Below are 21,397 nucleotides of genomic sequence, written 5' to 3' on the forward strand. Positions count from 1 at the left end.
AATCAGGGGGGGTAACAGTGTAGACCTACTCGTCATCAATATATCGTTTATTTTACGGTCTTGCTGTCAATTTGGTCGATGTTATTTGAAATGGTTGTGCATAATGTAAATATTTTGTGAATGAATTTAAGCCTGATGATTATTTTCAAATGTCCGCGAAGTAAAGACACCCCATCATACAGAAACCGCTTGAGATTAGGCGCGAGCGAATGGCACAACTGCTGTCATCTGTGTGACGTCACTCCTACATGTCCTAAAATAGCTTCACGGATGACCGATGAAGGCAGATAATATATGGGCTGAAAAAAGCCTCATGAAAAACCCTGATGAAAGGAAATAATCATTATAAATAGGAGTGGGCTATAAATGGGTGAATTTGTGTTTTACTGTGCCAACGGTTGTTTAGTATTCCTTTTACCTTACCTCAACATGAAATGATCATATTTTTTGTCTCGGGTCCGAGAAAAAAGTTTGCCGGGCCAAAATCCAAAATGGCCGCCAAAACCCCCCAAAATTACAGTTTTGGCCACAACTTCTTTATTTGGTGGTCTTTTTCTCTGGTTTTGGTGTCTATTCATATGTGTTTTTTGGGGGGGCAGGCAATTTGTTTTTTTCCTAAATTAAGTACTTTCAAACCATTATTTGTAGTTATAAGGCGATTTTACTTAAATTTACTAATTTTTAGACACTTTTTTTCACCAAAAAAAATAGTTTCATTGTCTCATGGTTCTTGGATTTTAGACGTTACCAGTTGAGCAGTAGTAAGCAGCTTCATATAGATATAGAGCTTTTATATCTTTGAATTGGGGTTGGCGGATATTTGTGAAATATAAAGGAAAATGTCATTTGTCCATAGGGGCTGTTTGGTATACAATATACTGTCCATACTACACTGCATCCATGCATTGACCACCATGACATACATGTAAAATAAGTCCTGTATATAGATTATAGTGTCATACATGTAGAAGTGCGCTCCTGAGGTTTAGACTTGCATTGTGACTTGTGAAATTGATTGCTTGTTGGCTGATACACATGATGGAAATGCATGATACATGATATATATGATGGAAATATGTAAATTGCACATACAGTGTAAACATCATGTACATATACGCACATTACATTATTAGCCATACATGGTTTTACCTGGTTGTGTTTAAACCTATGTTCATGTTATCAGTTAACTACCATGGTAACGCTGATCAACAGCCAATCAGAATCAAGGATTCTATGCAAGTTACAAATAGCAGAATAGCCAGTGTTAATGCCATACTGTGCGGTTGACTATAGTCCATTGTTAATGATATTTTTTCCTCTAAGCCCCTGAATGAGCATGTTTGAAAAAAAAAGTCTTCAATTTCTGAAACAAAACATACAGTATCTTCAATTTCTGAAACATGCCATTCAAGAGGTTATTTCTATGACACTATAGCATGTATAGTTTTAGTTGCATGGACATACATATGCATGTATGCAGTGCAGTATGTACAATACATTGAATACTGTATGGCCCCTATTGATAAATAACATTTTTTTAAATAAGATATATTTCGAAAATATCCGTAGAAACCAAAGTAGAGGAATAAAATATATGAAACTACTTGCTATTGTGGAACTCGAATCGTCCAATATCAAAGAACCACTAGACGATAAAACCTAATTTTTGGCTGAAAAATGGGTCTAAAAATGTGTAAATTTAAGTAAAATAGCCCTTTAACTCTACAAAAAATGTTTTTGTCTCGCCGTCGTAGCGGAGCGAGACATAGGTATCACTAATTCCGGCGTCTGAGTCGTAGTCAACAATTGTGTTGTACACCCAATAAATTTCTATAGCTTCGAGGTAGGATTGGGATCACCAAATTCATACCAGAGGTCCATCTCCTGAAGGCACAGGTCAAGTTCGAATATGAGTCGAATTTGAATAAGGTCAAAGGTCAATGAACTTTCCATAACTGGCACTGTGCTGTACACATAATAACTTTTTTTTATCTTCGATGTAGGATTGTCAAATTCATACGAGAGGTCCATCTCTTGAAGGTGCAGGTCAAGTTCGAATGTGAGTTGAATTTGATAAAGGTCAAAGGTCAATAAACTTTTTACACTACTTTGTTCTTCTAATGACATGAACTTTATAATTTTATACTCTTTAAAGTATACACACGAAGAAAATTCACAAAAGTGATGATTATAGACAAATTATATATGGATGGAAAGGTATTGTCTTTTTATACACAAATATGTCACTAAAAAGTCTTATAGATGTCGTGGAAATGCAAGAAATGAAATTATTAGACACCCTTCTCAGCCCCCAGACCGACAATCACGCAGCCGAAAACGGTCGAGAATAATGACGTCACACAATCGACGAGCTCATCATCTCTCTGTGCATCATGCACTGAATCACCTTATTGACCTGTTCAATATCTTCCGAATTTACCGTTTTCTTCATGTAATGTGATATTCAATTTCTGTTTTCGACGACTTCAGACCTAACGTGAATAAGAACTGTGTTCCTTTGCCCGTTTTTATTCAACTGTGGACTGTAAAGACCGATTTTGTCCACTGCAGTCGTCATTGTGTTGCTCCACTCCAGTCAGTGAGTGAGTCGCTGCCCAAATAATAAGAGCTTGAAAATCAAAAGCAGCAATTAAGAAGTAAGATTTAATAGATACAGGAAATAAAAAGAGAAAAAAGAGCTTGTAGGAACGTGGAAGGAATATAATTTTTAAAAAAAATCCCGAACCAAAAAAAATCAACGAGTTTCGAACCAGGATCCCCGCACTCATACAAAACCTACGTGCGTACAGAGTTGTCCATAGACCCGTGTCTCTATCTCAGCCGGGTTCATAATGATATATAAACAAAGTGCGTTCGCTGCTGTTGCCTCGCAATGCTTCGGCAATCCAACTGCAATTCCAATAATTTTGCAATGGATATTGCCGTGTTTTTGTGGTTCCTGAACTTACTACGTAATTAAATTTCATAATTTTTATTCAGTCGTGAAGACGAATGTCTATGCTTTATATTGATAATAATATCAATGTGGTGCAAGCATGATTTCTTTTCTTAGTTTTTTTTAGTGTTATATTTCCTGTAATAAAAGAAAAGGAAATTCAATTTCAAATTATTTTATTGTTATTTGTTACAGTATCGTAACATAATCTTCAACTGAATGAAACCGAAAAGAATGATACCTTCAACCTTCGTGCTTGGCATAATGATCATAACAATATGTCAGGCAAAGTCCAATGGTAGAAAGGTTTTAAAAATTAGGTGGGGAGACTATGACATGCAAAAGTGTCTGGACATTTGAAAATTATAGTCTTACGTAATCAATCACAGAGGTTGAAATTACATTACAAAACAAGTGGGATAATGCATTCAATGATCATTGTAATAAAAAGAAACTATAAAAGCTGTCGGTAAAACGTCACAAAACCATTCATTTTGAAATAGCAAAATAATTTAATCGATGAAGATTCTACCCGTCAGGCCATCCATAACTGGGCTCGTATTTGTCGTTTTTAGACCCCTATTATAACATTTTGATAATTTATGCATAGAATTTGTCAGATCGTAAGTTTCGGTATCAAAAAAATTATTTTTTGTGTGTTAAACTATACTTCGATGATGTTTGGAATCGTTAAAGACCGTATAATTATCATAATTTTACAAAGAACACCGTTATGGTTTACTTTCGTAAACTATTAGAATTGGATATCCCGGGGGTACCCATCTCAACGTCCACACGTGATTTTTTAGTCATGAAATAAATTATTCATAATTCCATTTTTTCTGCAATTGAATGCTCCAGTCTTCATTGTCTAAGTATGTATAATGCATAAGTAACCTGTGCCATTATTTTGAAAAGATATATTTCCCAATTCATCACAATATTTGCAATTTTGTCAAAATTTACATGTACCTTTTTGAAAATTATGCTATTTTGTGACTAAGGCTACGTCCCGTCGGCTCTTTTTTACCGATAATATCGATATCAAGGTATTCTAGTTAGGAAGCCTTTCGTGAAACAGGTTTAGTAAGATTGGAACAAACTCCGTGGTTGGTGGATAAAGATATGACTTACTTGTCCAGTTGTAGAGAAACGGGCCCCTGGTGACTTAGTCGCTAGGTTACCGGTGACTCACACAATACCTCATTGCGCTGTTTCAACATGCACGGTTGTACTCTGTATCTATTGATTTTTTATTGCCATTAAAATCCCTGTGGAGGGGAAAGATTATAAAAAAGAGTTGTCCTATTAATGGATTTTCTTTTCTTACATGTATGTATGATCATCACAGAAGGTCATGTGGTTAAAATATACATAAGCCTCAAAAATGAAAATTCTCCCATGGATTACTATTTTAGCCGTGTATTGAACTGAAACCCTGAGGAAAATGCAAATGAATATACCATTCCACTATTTTAGTGGAACATTCTACAGTGCGTATCAAAAAAAAGTTTACACTTTGAAAAAATCATGTAAAATTATATATTTGTAATATCGTGAAGATTTTTCCACATTTTAACATTGGTACCGGTCCATTTAAGCAAATGACGATATAACTGTCGAAAAATATTTCCGCTTGAGTGAGCACCACTTACTTTTAAAAAGTTAGTGAAAAATGATTTGCGCAGAACTTTAAAATAGTTATTTGAATAAAAGTAGTCCTTAACCACGAAAAACACATGGAATTTAGCTAGTAAATTTATTTCAAGATATCTTCTACCTTTTTTAACCCGTTTCCTTGCCCAAAACACTTCGAAGAGTGCATTGCGCCCCACCTCACTCCCCGACACACCGATGCCATCGTGACGATATTTGCTTTACTCTGAGCTGTGATTTACACGAAATGGTTTAGCTTGATTTTTATTACGTTAATCATTGTCAAGCTTGGGAAAAGTGTGGAGAAACAAGTATTTAATGAAAAACAAAATATAAATCCACTTTAAATGATAAAAACTTAGTGAAAAAATGCTGGAGATGTCTGATATAAATTTTTGTTCAGATTCAATTACGTCCTCAGATCCAGCTGGCACAAAAGGGTAAAGTTTGTGCTTACTAAGTGTTGAAATTTCAATTTGGGTGGCAAAATAGTTACAAAATGCTTGAATGTATCCCTTTTATTTCAATTAACTTAAAGTGCAAGGGAAATGTATGAAAAATGTTTTGCAGGGTAAGTTTGATTCGCCCTTTCACCTAAGCTTGACACAGCGTGAAAACAAGCATTTCTGCGCAAACAGATTTCTGCGAGCTTTACAAAAATGGACAGTGCTCACTCAAATGTGACATTCTGTCAAACTTTTACTTTCATTGGATAGATGAGACCCAAACCCAAGATTATATGTGAAAAAATTAACCACATGTTGTATATTTTTTAATTCCCAGGGCTTTTTCAAAGTGTAAACTTTTTTTTGATACGCACTGTACAGTGACTGTATTTTGACCATGCCGGTCTAAAATATAACAAAGATAAAATAAGAGATTCTTTCAAGAGAAATGAATAAGGGGTCGTTTGCTAAATGATGTCCCTTTGTAGATGATTTAGCCCAACAAGAACATGATCCATGCCTGCGTAAATAGATACATAATTCACGCGAACGGCTTAATAAAACACACGGCTGGAATAAAAATTAAATCTAATTGTGTCGCAGGGTTGTTACATATTAACTTAGTAACACGTTTCAGTGTATTATATATAGTACCCTGTCTATCCGTCTTTGGGTTGATATCAATACCATAAACTAACGCATTAGTGAAATTATTAATTACTTCTTCATTAAATCCTAGCTCAAATGAGTGTTCCTGATAAATACTATGTTATGAATTTCTTGTCAGCCGAGTTCTCTATTATAAGATATGGAGAGGAAGAAACTGGGTCTATGTCTTGGACTATCGGTGGCTATGAAACTTGTTTAGAATTTGAACACAGATTACCACTTGAATTCAAAGAATTTATCTCTGCACTGGTTCCATTGTGCCAAGCATTGCAACATATTACCATTGACTGTCGTATGATGGATCTGTTTATTCCTGCACATGACACCAGACCTTTCATTCCAATGAGATCAGTCCTCACCGTTTGCATTAGCGACAGCATGTCCGAATCCCCGAATGCACCACTCTTATCGATTCTCAGTGGTTGTTTTCCAAATGCAAAGAGTCTTGAGATAACTTGTGACAGTAAGGATTTTACACACACTCGAAAATACCATTCCGACCCACAATGTCTTCCTGGAGACCGGTAAAAATAGACTTGTGGAACGGATACTCAAGAGACTTCGTCACTCTGGAGGCCATCTTCCTCTTCCTTTCTTCTGCCTGTCAAAACATGGAATCACTCTTCATCAAAAGCCCTAAAACTCTCCAATGGGACAAGTCAAAAAAAGACGTTAAAGAATGTACATTACCTCATCTGACTGATATCCATCTTGAATCTCGTTGGCCTGACGAGCACTATACACTTCAATTCACAACAAAATTACTACACGTAAGTCGTAGGATGAGTCGTAGTTTCAAGTTTGTCGAAGTAGAAAGTGTACAGCTAGAAGATGTAGTAATGAAGAGTGTTGAATGGTCCAGAACATCTTCAGATTCTTCGTTGCAAATTAAAGGTGCATCATAATTGATCTTACAACTAGTGACCTTAAAGAGGTTAATGTACTTGCGATTGTCAGTTGCAAGATTAATTTCGGTCAGTCTGAAAGTAAGTCCCCGCAAAGCCCGAAGGAACTTGGTACACTGCGGGAAATCAGGTTCGTTGGTTCAGAAAACCCACTTTCCGAATCTGACAGGAACAAGTTTTCGGAGTTGTATCCTAATGTCAAAATCAGACGAGTCAGGAATCATTTGTAGAATCCCAGGAGGGTGCAGGGATACCTTCCAAGTTGAACAAAGCCTCCTCTCAATCACTCAAGACATCTGCCATAGTGCCATGATTACCAGATAAATAGTGATTTATTCAAATTTACCTTTATGGAAATCATTAATATTTAAAATGCTTTATGTTATGTATAGAAAAGAGTTAAATCTTACAATAGGCATATGGGGGTAATTGGCAATTTTCTTCTGCAGGGCTGCATGGATTTCTTTTATAATAACTATACTTGCTTATGTAGCGCTTAACACTTACTTTGTCAGAAGTCTCTAAACGCTCTGCAGTATATGCAGCATAATTGACATGGCTTTAGCAGTGCAGTTGTTACGCGCGCTGCGTTTCAAGGAATAAATTCCTGCCAGGTACCCATTTACCTCACCTGAGTTGAGTGCAGCACATTGTGGATCAATTTCCTGCTGAAGGAAATTACGCCATGGTTGGGATTCGAACCCATGACCCTCTGTTTCAAAGTCCGGAGACTAATCCACTGGGCCACAACGCTCCACGTTTTGCAAAAATTTCCTCATGCAAATTGCGCATATTTAATCTAAACTATCTCCCGTGCACTTTCTGATATTTGCTCATAAGTACCATGATTCCGATGTTTCGTTGATATCTTCCCTTGTTTAAATAGATGATTCATTATTGTGTGGAGGTGACATGGCCAAGTGGTCTGAGGCGCCTGGTTATACATGGAAAGTCCGGGGTTTGATACATATGCTCTTTTATCATGCATTCAAATAAATGGAAATGCTTTATGCATTTTTGAAACTAGGTGTGCACTTGTTTAAGAAAAAATAGTTGAAAGACATGTAGATATAATGATTAATAAATATCACGCGCACTTAACGAATATCAGAAATAAACGAAAATCATTATCAATATATGTAACTAGTTGTAAGGAAATTGGTGTTCATGTAAACTAACCGTTTTTATACACAGATGAACTTGTTGAGGGAAAAGTCGAATTTCATGAAGATACAGTCTCACAGAACCCTGAAAGTGGAGAAGAAATCTCATGGCAAGACAAAGGAGAGGAAATGGACATCAATAAAGGAAGACTGTCAAATGAATCAGGTCCTGTAGGAGTAGTAATCAGGAAATAATTTTCTTGTGGTATACAACAAGGATTTGTTTGGTATTGAAACATGCTTACTAGTATGCATGTTATTGAGGATTTCCGGACAAACATAATTTTGTAATGTTTACAGCACGAAAGATAATGAGGGAAGATAGTAGATAATTGTGAAGTTTTTCCTTGTAATACTAGCATGCACTGGCGTAAATCCGTGTTGATGGGTGGGGGATGACTGACATATTTTGGCATTTTTTGCAATCATGTTTTTAGATATGCAAGGAATTGTCATTGATATGTCCACAATGGCGTTCCGTGTGTCACGGCATTGTGGGTGCACCAGCATTTTTTTTTAATCATTGAGTGAGCGCGCGAAGCGCGAGCTGATTTTTTTTATATTCACACCTCAAAAGGGACATTATAATCAAATTCATGTAATCATGATAGGTACCTGTCTTGCTAAACAATGCGAGCACGAAGCGCGAGCTGAAATTTTCGTATATATTGACCACAAACAGCGAGATTTTAAGAAATACATGTATATTTTAGGAATCCATTAAGAGTATGCATATCTCACCATAGTCATCTAATGTGAGTGCCAAGCGCTTGCTGATTTTATTAGAATTACATCTGAACACATGAAACACTCTTTGTAGTCATTGCAATCATGATTATTATACGCATCTCACCATTGCGAGCGCGAAGCACGAGCTGAAAATTTAGTTAATTGAGACCTGAAGTGGGGCATTCTAAGGTTTCTTTGTAGCAATTAACTAGGACGATAGGTATTTCATTAACCAAATGATGCGAGCGCGAAGCGCGAGCTGAAAATTTTTCATATTCAGATCAGAAGAAGGGACATTTTAAGGACTGATTTTAGGAATTCACGAAGAGCAGACATATCTCACCAATCCACTAATGCGAACGTAATCACGGACAGGAAATGTTTATATACGGAGACCTTAACATGGGGCAATCACTTTTTGAGTCATGTAAAAGAAGCATATGTCAATAAATGATAACTCAAGTGCTAGAAAATATATTTGGTTTATATTGACTTGAAAACATGATGTTTTAGTACAACAGGATTATATATCTTGTTAAACAGACAATGCGAGCACCAAGAACAATAAAGACTAGGCCCTGTGCAAATTATGTTTCATAAAGTTATGATAAAAATGTTTCGTATGTAATGTAACGTAAATAATTATAATATAACATTATAATGAATTATATTTTCTTCTTTCCCACTACGGTTCTCTTCCTTTCTCCCTCATTTCTCCTCTTCCCCGTTTTTTTTTTTTGGGGGGGGACGGTGGTCAGCCGATGGGGGGGGCATGTGCCCCCATGCCCTCCTGGTAGTTACGCAGCTGTATGTCCATATGGCAAATACCCCTCCAATATTGATATCTTTTTAACCCCATGATGGTTTAATGGTTTTATTATAGATTACATTAAAAATGTTTTGACATTCCATCTTAATCCCTTCCCCCAAAACCCCAACATTGATGAATTGGAAGAAACGGGGGTTTCTCTTCAATGTTTTAATAAGGACAAAAGTATTTCGTTTGCAAATGGTGAACTGGCTCTTTATTTGCATTTTATGATCCAATGATATTGTTTTATTTGTTAAGCAGTATTTTAGGAAGAATTTTCACCAACAAAACATTTATCTCTTGTGATTTTTTTTCCGTAAAAAGTGGGGGGATGTTAGTACAGGCCACTCCCCCCTCCTCGAAAAGTGGGGGGATATACCCCCCCCCCCCCGGATTTACGCCAGTGCTAGCATGTTACTCAACTAGAGCTTTTTTATATGATTTGATAAAAAAAAACACATTGAACCAATGAGGAAATAGATGTTTAAAAAAACTGCCAAAGTTAGAAAAAAATATTTTTCAAATACTATATTCCTCTTATTATTTACAATCGATATTTCAGAATGTCCCTCAATCATGGCAGTGTTAAGCGACAATGATTTGAAGTAAAAGTTTTGCAATAAAATACTGTTGATAATTTCAGTACCCGATGAAGGAAATATTGAACCAATCAAGAAGGAATGCTGCAAAACAGTTGGAGCTGATGGGGGCAAACTTCAGCTAGAATCATTTGGGATTGAACTTGAGATACCTCCTGGTGCAATCGTCAGCAAAGAGCCACAGGAAATCTCTCTTCGTGTCCTGACCGATACTCCAAATCTTGGGAACACCAAAGAAGAGATGTCAGCCTGCTTTGGTGTACAGTGCTTAGCTCCTGATGACTTAGTACTGAGGTCACCGGTGACTTACACAATACCTCATTGCGCTGTTGCAACACTGTACTCCAGATTAGAGGCAGTCCTTTACACAGGAGAGGGAGAATATACACCGGGTAAGTTGGGCTAAATATTACATAATCGCCTTTTGCCAAGACACGCGATAAGATATGTAAGGTTCGGTGTAATAAAACAAGATGTATGTTTTTTCCCATAGTTTTGAAAAAAAGATGATTTAAAGTTCAACGTTCAAAGTTTATTTTACACATTTCAATAAAACCAACAAACGAAAAAATTGCAAATTGAATAAATACCTACCTATAGAAATGGTTTTAATCACGTGAACGTATTATAAAATGTGGTTGGGAAGAAATAAGTCTAATAATGAAGATGTAAGATTTACCATATTTCTAACAAAGTTTTTGTGACAGAGACCAATGAAATATATAATAAAAACAAGTGGAATGCCTATGGTCGTCTCACCTGCATCACGCGATTCAACATACATGTAGGAGCAGTGCTGACTTTGAAAACTACTATAACTCGCACAAGATGTTCAGTGATACTTGGTTACTCTTATTTACACGTTTTATGAATTAGCCCAATACACTTACAGAAATAGGATGGTAATTCAACAAATACCCCAAATGTGGCCAAAGTTCATTGACCTCACATGACCTTTGACCTTGATCATGTACCTGAAACTTACACAGGATATTCAGTGATACTTGATTACTCTTATGTCCAAGTTTCAAAAGTCAGATCAATAAACTTGTAAAGTTATGATGGTAATTCAACAGATAGCCCCATTATGGCCAAAGTTCATTGACCTTTGACCTTGGTCATGTGACCTAAAATGCGCACAGGATGTTCAGTGATACTTGATTACTCTTATGTCCAAGTTTTATGAACTAGACCAACATACTTTCAAAGTTATGATGGTAATTCAACAAATACCCCCATTCGGCCAAAGTTCATTGACCCTAAATGACCTTTGACCTTAGTCATGTGACACGAAACTCTAAGAGGATGTTTAGTAATACTTCATCAACCTTATGGCCAAGTTTCATTAACTAGGTCAATACACTTTCTAAGTTATGATGTCATTTCAAAAACTTAACCTTAGGTTAAGATTTGATGTTGACGCCGCCGCCGTCGGAAAAGCGGCTCCTATAGTCTCACTCTGCTATGCAGGTGAGACAAAAACGTATGTTGTAAATTTTCTTTTGACCTACAAAGAATTCTTCTGGCTGAAAATGAATCTCGACTTGGTATCTGTGAACACAGAAAGAAAAAGCACACATACGGCCAAACATACCATCAATTCTCAACTCAATTGCAGATCTGAATGGATCATCTACCTCATCACATGCAAAAAATGTCATAAACAATACGTTGGCAAAACAGAAAACACACTCTATACCAGATTTAGCAACACCAGATCAGAAATCCGCAACTACAACCCCACCACCAATCACAACACTAAAATCATCCCCTATGTCCTCCACTTTAACCTCCCTGATCACTCTATAAACGATGTTTCAATCATGGCCATAGAACACATAGACAATAAATACCGTTCAATCATCTTGCACCGAGAATCATACTGGATCACCACTCTACGCACCCTCGCCCCAAACGGAATCAATGTTGATAATTAGAACCATTGACCCATTACATGCCCCCCACACACGCACACACATGCACTTCACTTCACTTTACATCATACCTGCACACCTAGCCGACACACTCCGAGACACTGGAATGATAGGTAACCACTTATTTAATCATCTGATCCTGTGTAATAATTATATATACATTTTGAATATATACATATATATGCATAAATATCTTTGACAATTATTGAACCCTGTACATACCTTTTCGACTCATTTCTTTGTTTAATTTACAGTCTCACCCGCCCCAACAAGCCACTTTATATAGTTTTATAGCTACGTCTTTTTACCCCCATACAGTTCAGTATATGCTTAGTATCCCGATCACTTGACTATATTTGATTGATTATTACGATTTCTTTGCTCCTTATTGCCGTATGTTTATTTTGTTCTTTATGTTTATCATGTTGCTTACCGCTCAAACATCCATATTAATCCTACGTATATATCTTCATGTGCAATACAATGTACCTTTTTATGTCAATCTCTCAAATATTACTTGTATCAACAGTTACTTGTATACTATATTAACGGATCAATATAATCCCGAAAACTGATAATGTACTCAAACACAGATATAGTATAATATTGAAACGAATTGTCATTTTACTTGAAACATTATCCTCCTTTTCACAGTATTACCTACACAAGATGGAAGCGCCGTGGTGTAGCGGTTCTGACTCTCGCCTTGTAATCAGAGGGTCGTGTGTTCGAATCCCACCATGGCCTAGCGCCCTTTGGCAAGGCGTCAATCTACACTTTGCCACTCTCACCCAGGTGCTAATTGGGTACCGGTAGGAAACAACCGTCATTGTGGTTGGTTTAGCAAGTTTGCGCCTAACAGGCTGCTTGGAATGCTATGAATCCAGTGACCGGGTAATCATAATTGTGAAGCGCTTTGAACAGTCGTAGATTGATAAAGTGCTATATAAATGCTAATTTTTATTATGATTATCTACTACTACTTCAGATGAACAGAATCCACAGTTAATCGCAATGCCGGTAAATACTTTGTCCTCCATCATTTCTATTGCATTCCACCGTCTCGATTAAGCCATTACCCCCTCTGTTGTTATTTTTTGTTATCTTATTGTAATCCTTCTGTTCAGTACTCAACCCCCTCTGTTGTTATTTTGCTATTTAGTTATCCTAGTGTAATCATTCTGTTCTGTACCCTTGATTACCCATTATTTACTTTGTTGGTATTACGATTTTATTTGTATGGTTTTGTTCCACTTTGTTTCAATGCATTATAGGCCTGATGAAGGCCCTAATTCTGGCCGAAAGCTAGCCGAAATAAAGAGATACTTGAAGCTACGTCTTGCATCAATGATTGAGTCATTTACGTCTATATATATATATATATACAGTATATATACAGTGCGTATCAAAAAAAAGTTTGCACTTTGAAAAAGCCATGGGAATAAAAATATATACAACATTTGGGTATCTTTTTCACATGTTATCTTGGCTTTGAGTCTCATCTATCCAATGAAAGTAAAAGCTCTGAGTGAGTACTGTCCATTTTTGTAAAGCTCGCAGAAATCTGTTTGCGCAGAAATGCTCGTTTCACACTGTGTCAAGGGGAAAGGGCGAAATCAAACTTAACCTTCGAAACCTTTCTCATACATTTCCCTTGCACTTTTAGTCAGTCTAAATAAAGCGGATACTTTCAAGCATTCTGTAAATTTCAACACTAGTAAACACATCCTTTACACTTTTTGTGCCAGCTGGATCTGATGACATAACTGAATCTGAACAAAAGCTTATATCAGACATCTCCAGCAATTTTTCACTAAGTTTTTATCATTTAAAGTAGGTTTACATTTCATTTTTCATGTAATACTTGTATCTCCACACTTTTCCCTAACTTGACAATGATTAACAAAATGAAAATCAAGCCCAAGCCATTTCATGTAAATCACAGCTCAGTGTAAGGCAAATATCGTCACGATGGCCTCGATGTGTGGGGGAGTAGGGTGGGGCGCAATGCACTCTTCGAAGTGTTTTGGGCAAGGAAACAAATTTAAACAGGTAAAAGATCTTCAAATCAGTTTTACTAGCTAAATTCCACGTGTTCTTCATTATTAAGGTCTACTTTTATTCGCATTACCATTTAAAAGTTCTGCGCAAATCATTTTTCAATAACTTTTTATAAGTAAGTGGTGCTCACTCAAGCGGAAATATTTTTCGACAGTTATATCGTCATTTGCTGAAATGGAGCTGTACCAATGTTAAAATGTGGAAAAATATTCAGGATATTACAATTGTATAATTTTACAGGATTTTTTTCTAAGTGTAAACTTTTTTTGATACGCACTGTATATATATATATATATATATATATATATATATATATATATATATATATATATATATATACACTTTTGTTTTACCTCGCAGGTGAAAAAGTATATTGATAGTGGTGGTCGATTTTTTTTACATGATTGCTTAGAAAGCATGAATGCTTGTGAGGAGGAATTAGAGGGCCGACGGCCTAAGCTCCTCTCTGAGGGACGTAGTAATATTGATTAATGTGTTCCCAAAGGACACTAGTGCACCGAGTGGGAATCGAAGCGGGTCACCGGAATTCGAAATCCCAGTTCTACGGACTTAGGGTGTGTTTATGCTTCCATTGCGAGGACAGATTCGGCGTTTTCAAACGCCGATTCAAAACGCCGATCGTATAAACGTGGTTCTGGGATTGCTGTTTATGCTTAAAGTGATTGGTTAACATTGGTTTGACTTTTAAAAAATCTGAGCTGGAAGGTCGCACTTGTCACCTGTGTCTGTGATATATTACAAAAATCAGCCCAGAAAAAATTGCGTTCGGAAATAATTAAGAGCTTCAAAAATTGAAATATAAAGTGACCAAAAACACCATGTTAATTTCATCCCATACACTTATGTGTACTATTTAGAAGTCTATAAGACGCCTATTTACAAAATCGGGGTTTGCCTTGTAGTTTTACCTTTTCATTCTCAATAATGGTTGTTTTTAGGGTTTATTAGTTCTAATACATGCACTTGTACACATGTTTCATCTTGGTTTGAGAATTTTTTTAAATCGGCTGCTCACAAAGTTAAAGAATACCTTTAACTATTCGAGGCGAAATCACGATCTCCAGTTGGCTTCGCAGGAAAGCGAAGTCAAATCGGGCGCGCCTTTTTTTCGAAAGTTTTTTTTTTTCGAGAGTTGTTGTTACGTGGAGATAACATGGGGCAATGCGACTGTATTTGCCCGTGGATTTTCATCTCACCGGAAGCATGTACCAAATGACGTCATTAAACACGTTTACGATCGTGGTTCTGTTTATACATCCCCAGAAAGCCTGATTATGGTCAAACGACGTTTACAAACGCACCTTTTTTCGTCAGTTTACGATCGGCGTTTTGAAACAGCGTTTAAATGAAAGTAAGCATGGACGCATCCGTGTTTTGGACTAATCACGTTTGGAAACACTGATTCTGGCCTCAAAAGTGAAAACATAAACACGGCCAAAGCTATCGCGAACTATTCTGGTATGATTAAATAGATATATAAGATTTGTATAGGATTATTAAGTTTAGGCTGCATGCTCTATACACACATGTAAGGTATCATTTTGTCACTTTAACATTGCATCAGATGCAGAAGTAAAGGCGAGAATCCTTTTAAGAAATACAGGACTTCCAAACTGTATCATCGAGAGGGGTGTTCTAAGACTGCAGATAGATCACTTCTCCTGGATTTACATCAAATTCATCAAGAATTTGTTCTTCAGAGGGAAACAAATGTGTTGCTTGCCATTTGCAGAAAAGCCACTACCAGAAGAGAGAATGTCGGTCATCGTGCGTGTACATCTCTTTGACGACCTTACGGGGGAAAAAAAGGTATCAGTTCCAAAGAACGTCAAAATTTCAAATAGCTCAAACATGATTTTGTTGCATGTTGGTTAATCATATTGAAAAAAATTATTACAACTGTAATGCATCTCATATTTTTCTTTTCCAGTTGAAATTGAGTGCAATCATATTCCGGTTTCAGATATTATAAAGAATACACGTGTAATAATAGTACTTCCATACCATCTATAACAATATGGGGTATTTGATTATGTTATATAAAGAACACTGCAGAAGGTTAAGAGCCACCCAGAGACGCTTATAATAGATCCTAAAGATTCCTCATAAAATTGACGAACGCTAATAAAAAAGTTCCCAAATTCTCAACCGTTTGAAGAGAAAATGCAAGCACGTGTTATAAGAAGAATCTGTTGAACTTTTAGTAGGTCGCTTTTAGATAATAGCAAGTGCAGGTCAATATATAGATAACAGTGAATAACTTCTTCATGTTGTTCCCTATTTCGATTCAATTGTTTATCAGATAGATTCAGAGATTTCAAAGAGAATTGTTATAAACAGACACATTAGAGTGTAGGGGGTTTCACGGTACGCCGTGTAATCTTTTGTTCGCAAGTGCTTGTGGTCCATAAGATATGCGGAAAATATTCTCGAATCTGGCAGAAAGTGTGAAATTTGGCATGCAGGGGTATTTCAGGGCGCTGATTTAAAAAATCCCCGGCCCCAAGCGATTTGACCATCGTGTCGGCCGCCATTTTGATATCCAAGATGGCTGCCATGAAAAATCATTAATAATCATTTTCTTGAATTTTAGATATGTGCTCTGAACTTTAGAAAAAAGAGATCTATTTTGGGGTGCTGATTTCAAAAAAAGCCGACCACAAGTGATGTGACCATTAGTTCAACGGCAAGATGGCTGCCATGAAAAACCATATATATCAAAATAATTTTCTTGGATTTTACATTATATCTGACACCAAAATTTGGCATACAGAAGTACGTGGCACCCAGATACCCATATACTTCAAGTTTCAGTGCCACATAATATGTAAAATTTAAGAAAAATGAGTTTCAATGTTTCACGGCGGCCATCATGAATCAAAATGATGGCCGACCCGACCCGATGGTCAAATCGCTTGGAGCCGGCAATATTAATTGATTGATTAATTGAGCCTAAATGCCAAATTTCAATACCGCAGTGTCATACATATAAAACTCCAAAAAATGATTGCAATAGTATATCATGGCGACCGTCTTGCCGCTGAGCAAATGGTCAAATTGCTGAGGGCCGGTAATATTTGAAATCAGTGCCTCAAAATACCCCTATACGCCAAAGTTTTGTGTCATGTGTCATGTATAATTTAGGAAAATGACATTTAATGATTTTTAATGGCAGCCATATTGGATTTCGAAATGGCGACCGACCCGATGGTCAAATCGCTTTGGGCCGACAATATTTGAAATTAGCGCCCCAAATTAATTAATCAAGTTACAAACATATTTACCTATTCTATTCATAACGATTTATTTCCTTTGAAAGATGGTAGTGCAGGAGGAACAGAACATAGGATTTGCTTGTATTCACCCTGCTACAGAAATCCCAATCAATGTGACAGAAGAGGATGTCACAATGACTTGTTTCCTTGATTACGATCGTGTTGGAGAGGCAGTAAGTTTGAAAATTAGTCTTCGGCGAAGTTTGCATCCAAATGAAATATTCAATATTTTGTTTTTGGATTTTCAAGTTCAACAATATTGTTACGATATTGAATACCGAACAAATAAGAAAGAAACTTTTCATTAGATTATTTTTGCTCTTTAATTATTATTTACATAGAATAAACAAAACAAATAATACATCTCACGTATCTTGAAGAGTCAGTTCTGAATTATTCCAAATGATATATATATATATATCTATATATATATATATATATATATATATATATATATATAGTGTAAAGAAATGGATGAAGAGAACAATGGTAGGCGTAGCTTCAATCAAGGTTCCCCAGAGCTATCTACCCTTTGGAAAAATTGGTGACGCCGAAAAAATGTCTCCGCCGGGAATCGAACCCGGCCCCCTGCTTTGAACGCCGGTGCCTTAACCACTAGACCACAGAGACGGGTTATTGGTTAGGGCGAGCCTGATCCAATTGACCGTCAGATAGACAGATTTTCGACACCATACCAATTATAATTTCCTTTGTCGGGTGAAGTTGGGTTTTGAATAATACGTACATTGCATTATGTTTACATGTGCATGTACTTCGATTATCTTGTGATAGACCATTACGTTTTTAAACTAGCGTGATCGGGATCTATTGTAGGTTGAATTTTTGATTTAAGATGTTATTTGTTTTCTTTTCTTTCATCCTTGCTTTCATTCTTTAATTTCTGTTTACCCTTTTAGTGTCCCTTTTTTATTTTCCAATCTAGAGTTTGGCTCATTCCTTTCTACCTTCATTTTCTTTGCCTTTAATCATCTTAATTCATTTCTCTAATCATGCTAATGCATTTGTATATCGGGGAAAATTGTTCTTTTTCACATCATAAAAAGTAGACGCGCAAAAAGCGAACACTAGCAAAACAGGTTGTGCTCATCGATTTTTTTTATTTGGTTCTTTTGTTATTGTCAATAGTCTGTGAGAGACTTGCTCCCCGTCCACACCGACCCCTCTCTTTTGATCACATCCGCTTACCAATTTATGACAGGATGTTTTTTAGAAATGGGGGGGGTATTAATTATCTGATGTGTCAACAACAATGAATAAGGATATTCTTTTCAATTCGGTTCAAATCGGATCTCTAAAACCCCCACTCTGTAACAAGTATAAATTTACCCCAATGTTGCAGATTTAACAAGTTTGTCTTTTTGCTAAAACATCTGATTACATTATCTGCTCTCGATTGCGGTGTTAGTTACATTGGTAGATATTCGGATTGGGAAGATAAAAATAATTAACATAATCAAAGAAAAGATTACTTTTCCAATGCATTTATTACGCGCAATTTAATACAAAATTATAGATGGGTTTAAAACGAATATTAATATCCTTGATTCACTTATATGATGATCGTCGAAGTAAAGATTAACCTATCATTTTTACGAACTGCGGTTTTATATTGATAGATTAGTTGGATATCATTGAGGGTCTAGACATTTTTTCTATTATTTCATTTCAGTAAAACAAGACTTTCCTTCGAATACATTTTTTTATATGAATTGGAAATAATAAAACCAAATCACAAAACCAAACCTTCTTCGTCTTCTTCTTCCTCCGCTGATCCCGGAGATCTACAGCTGGTTGCTGTATGGTTGCATAAATGATTATAAGAGCACAAAGTACTTCCTCAGAGTAGTATCGGTGATACAGTGATAAAGTAAACCACAGCTTGGTACAATACATAATTTAGTATTATATGGAAGATAAAAATAATACATGAGATTTGTAAAGCGCACTTTCCATCTTGATTAGATGCTCAATGCGCTTCAGAGCAGAACAACAAAAACTATTAGCATATATTCTCTTTCTCCCCTTTCCCCTTCTCTCAGTCCGGGCTCTCAGTGCTCTATTTCTCTTATCTCTTTCCTTCTCGTCTTCAATCCATCCCTTTTCGCCTTTTTCTTTCATTTTTGCTTTCTTCTTCTCCCTTTTATCTGCATCTCGTAGATCCGTGCCTGAAAGGCATTACAGGGTATATAAAAAAGGATGGCCATGCAGGGAAAGAATAAAGTAAATAGTTCTAGGACGACCTCCGGAATGTAGGTTCAACATCGACAAATACCGGCTCCTTTGTCAGAAACTCATTATATCAGTGAATGAAATAACGGACACCACGGGGAGAATATTCATAGGAAATAAACTTTTATGTTGGTGCCGGTGTGTAATCCAACACAATAAGTCATTCGGTGAAAAGCCTAAAATCCCAGTTATCAGCCCAAAACTTTGTAATGTAATTTTCATAACAGATTTTATCCACGATAAATGATCGAAAACTTATGCTTGGTATGAGAAAAAGATCACATGCAGTCTTGAACGAATGTGTCAAATCAGACTTCTTCTTTCGACCAAGAATGCACTGCCGAACATCCTAGAGAAAACACCCTAGGATAGACGCGGGCGCTAACTGCGGGCACTCATGTCCTACCGCGTTTGCCCTAGGGGGCATTGTGACGTTTCCCGCGGCCGGCACTGTATTAGATGTAGTACTTCTTCTCGCAGTTCTTGATGTCATGGCTGTATGATCGGCATATCCCAAACCGAAAATAGATATTATCTGTTGTGTCTATCTGTATTTTATAGATTGTCGAATACGACGACTTATGGAGAGGTAAAGATAGGATGGCTTCTTTCAAGTTGGACCTAACCAAAAAACCCGATAGAGTTATTGTGGACCTGAGAGTGGGTCAGAATGGACAACGACAGAGAGAGCTACCATGCGTATTAATGTTTGCATCACACTGCAGATCCTCTAGCTTTCAACCCACGACATAGGTATCAACTGCTTCGTTAGCCTTATGTCTAATTCTAATCTATAATCTTTAATTGATAAACGATGTCTATTGGAAGACTTAACTTATCACTGCAGTAGGCATTCTCATCGCATCGGTTGATCGCTCTACATGTATCGCCTAACTCTAGTCAGTATAAAGACATATGTTGTGAAAAGTGCCCATTTTAGAATAGATATACGGAAAGAGAAGAAGAGAGTGGGTGGGGAAGGACTCCGAAGGAGGACTACTTTGGTATGTACAATATCATATCTTTCAATATAAAGGGGAAATAAACCCAAAATTTCATTGAAATGTTGAGTGATAATCCACTTTTCTCCCATTTTTTTGTAGGACAAGTAAAAGGTGCTACAGGTCAAACGCCACTTCAACAAATGGAAGCAATTCCACAGTAAGTTGTAATCTTTTATTTCCATTATAATAGTACCATCATACCTATACGTTTTTCATGAGATTTAATTTTTAAAATAAACATCGATACGCTGACATAAAAACCCCAAACAAGAGGGAATGAAACCACTTGAAATAAATAATTCACAAGCTCGGTCAGCATAAACAACAACACATGCTCATTTGGCATTATACCCCATTCAAAATCAATCGCCACCACACCCTACAGACAATAAGACAATAGCACAGTTAACACGCACAGTCTTCATCACACACCCAACACTCCATAAGCACTACATTCCCACGCAATGTCAATCATTATCACATCCCACACACACATAATCATCTCACCTACACATGCTAAATCACCATCACATCCACACATGCAAAATCACCATCAGATCCGCACACACTCAGTCACAATCACATCCACACACACTCAACTACCAGTACATCCACACATGCTCAATCATCATCACACCCTCACACGCTCAATCATCATCACACGCACGCTCAATCATCATCACACCCACACACGCTCAATCATCATCACATCCACGTATGTTCAATTATCACACACCAATACCCACTCTCCATCACCATTAAATCCCTCACACATGTTCCATCAACATCATCACACCACAGACAGGCTATATCAACATCAACAATACACACAAACGCTCAATCAGCATCGCATCCTACACACGCTCAATCATCATCACACCCACACATGCTCAATTATGATCACACCCACACACAATT

The 21,397-nt window shown here is 36.7% G+C and overlaps 1 protein-coding gene across 1 annotated transcript; it reads left to right on the forward strand.

The window, feature by feature from the left end:
• Positions 1 to 6,105: 6,105 nt before the first annotated feature.
• LOC121406627 lies at positions 6,106 to 20,228 on the forward strand. The gene is made up of 6 exons (XM_041597634.1): positions 6,106 to 6,190; positions 7,827 to 7,966; positions 9,948 to 10,326; positions 15,515 to 15,759; positions 17,270 to 17,398; positions 20,037 to 20,228. The coding sequence occupies exons 1-6, from the start codon at positions 6,106 to 6,108 to the stop codon at positions 20,226 to 20,228; spliced, it is 1,170 nt and encodes a 389-aa protein (XP_041453568.1).
• The last annotated feature ends 1,169 nt before the right edge of the window (positions 20,229 to 21,397 follow it).

This window comes from Lytechinus variegatus, chromosome 1 (assembly GCF_018143015.1).
Source record: "Lytechinus variegatus isolate NC3 chromosome 1, Lvar_3.0, whole genome shotgun sequence".
Classification (NCBI taxonomy): domain Eukaryota; kingdom Metazoa; phylum Echinodermata; class Echinoidea; order Temnopleuroida; family Toxopneustidae; genus Lytechinus; species Lytechinus variegatus.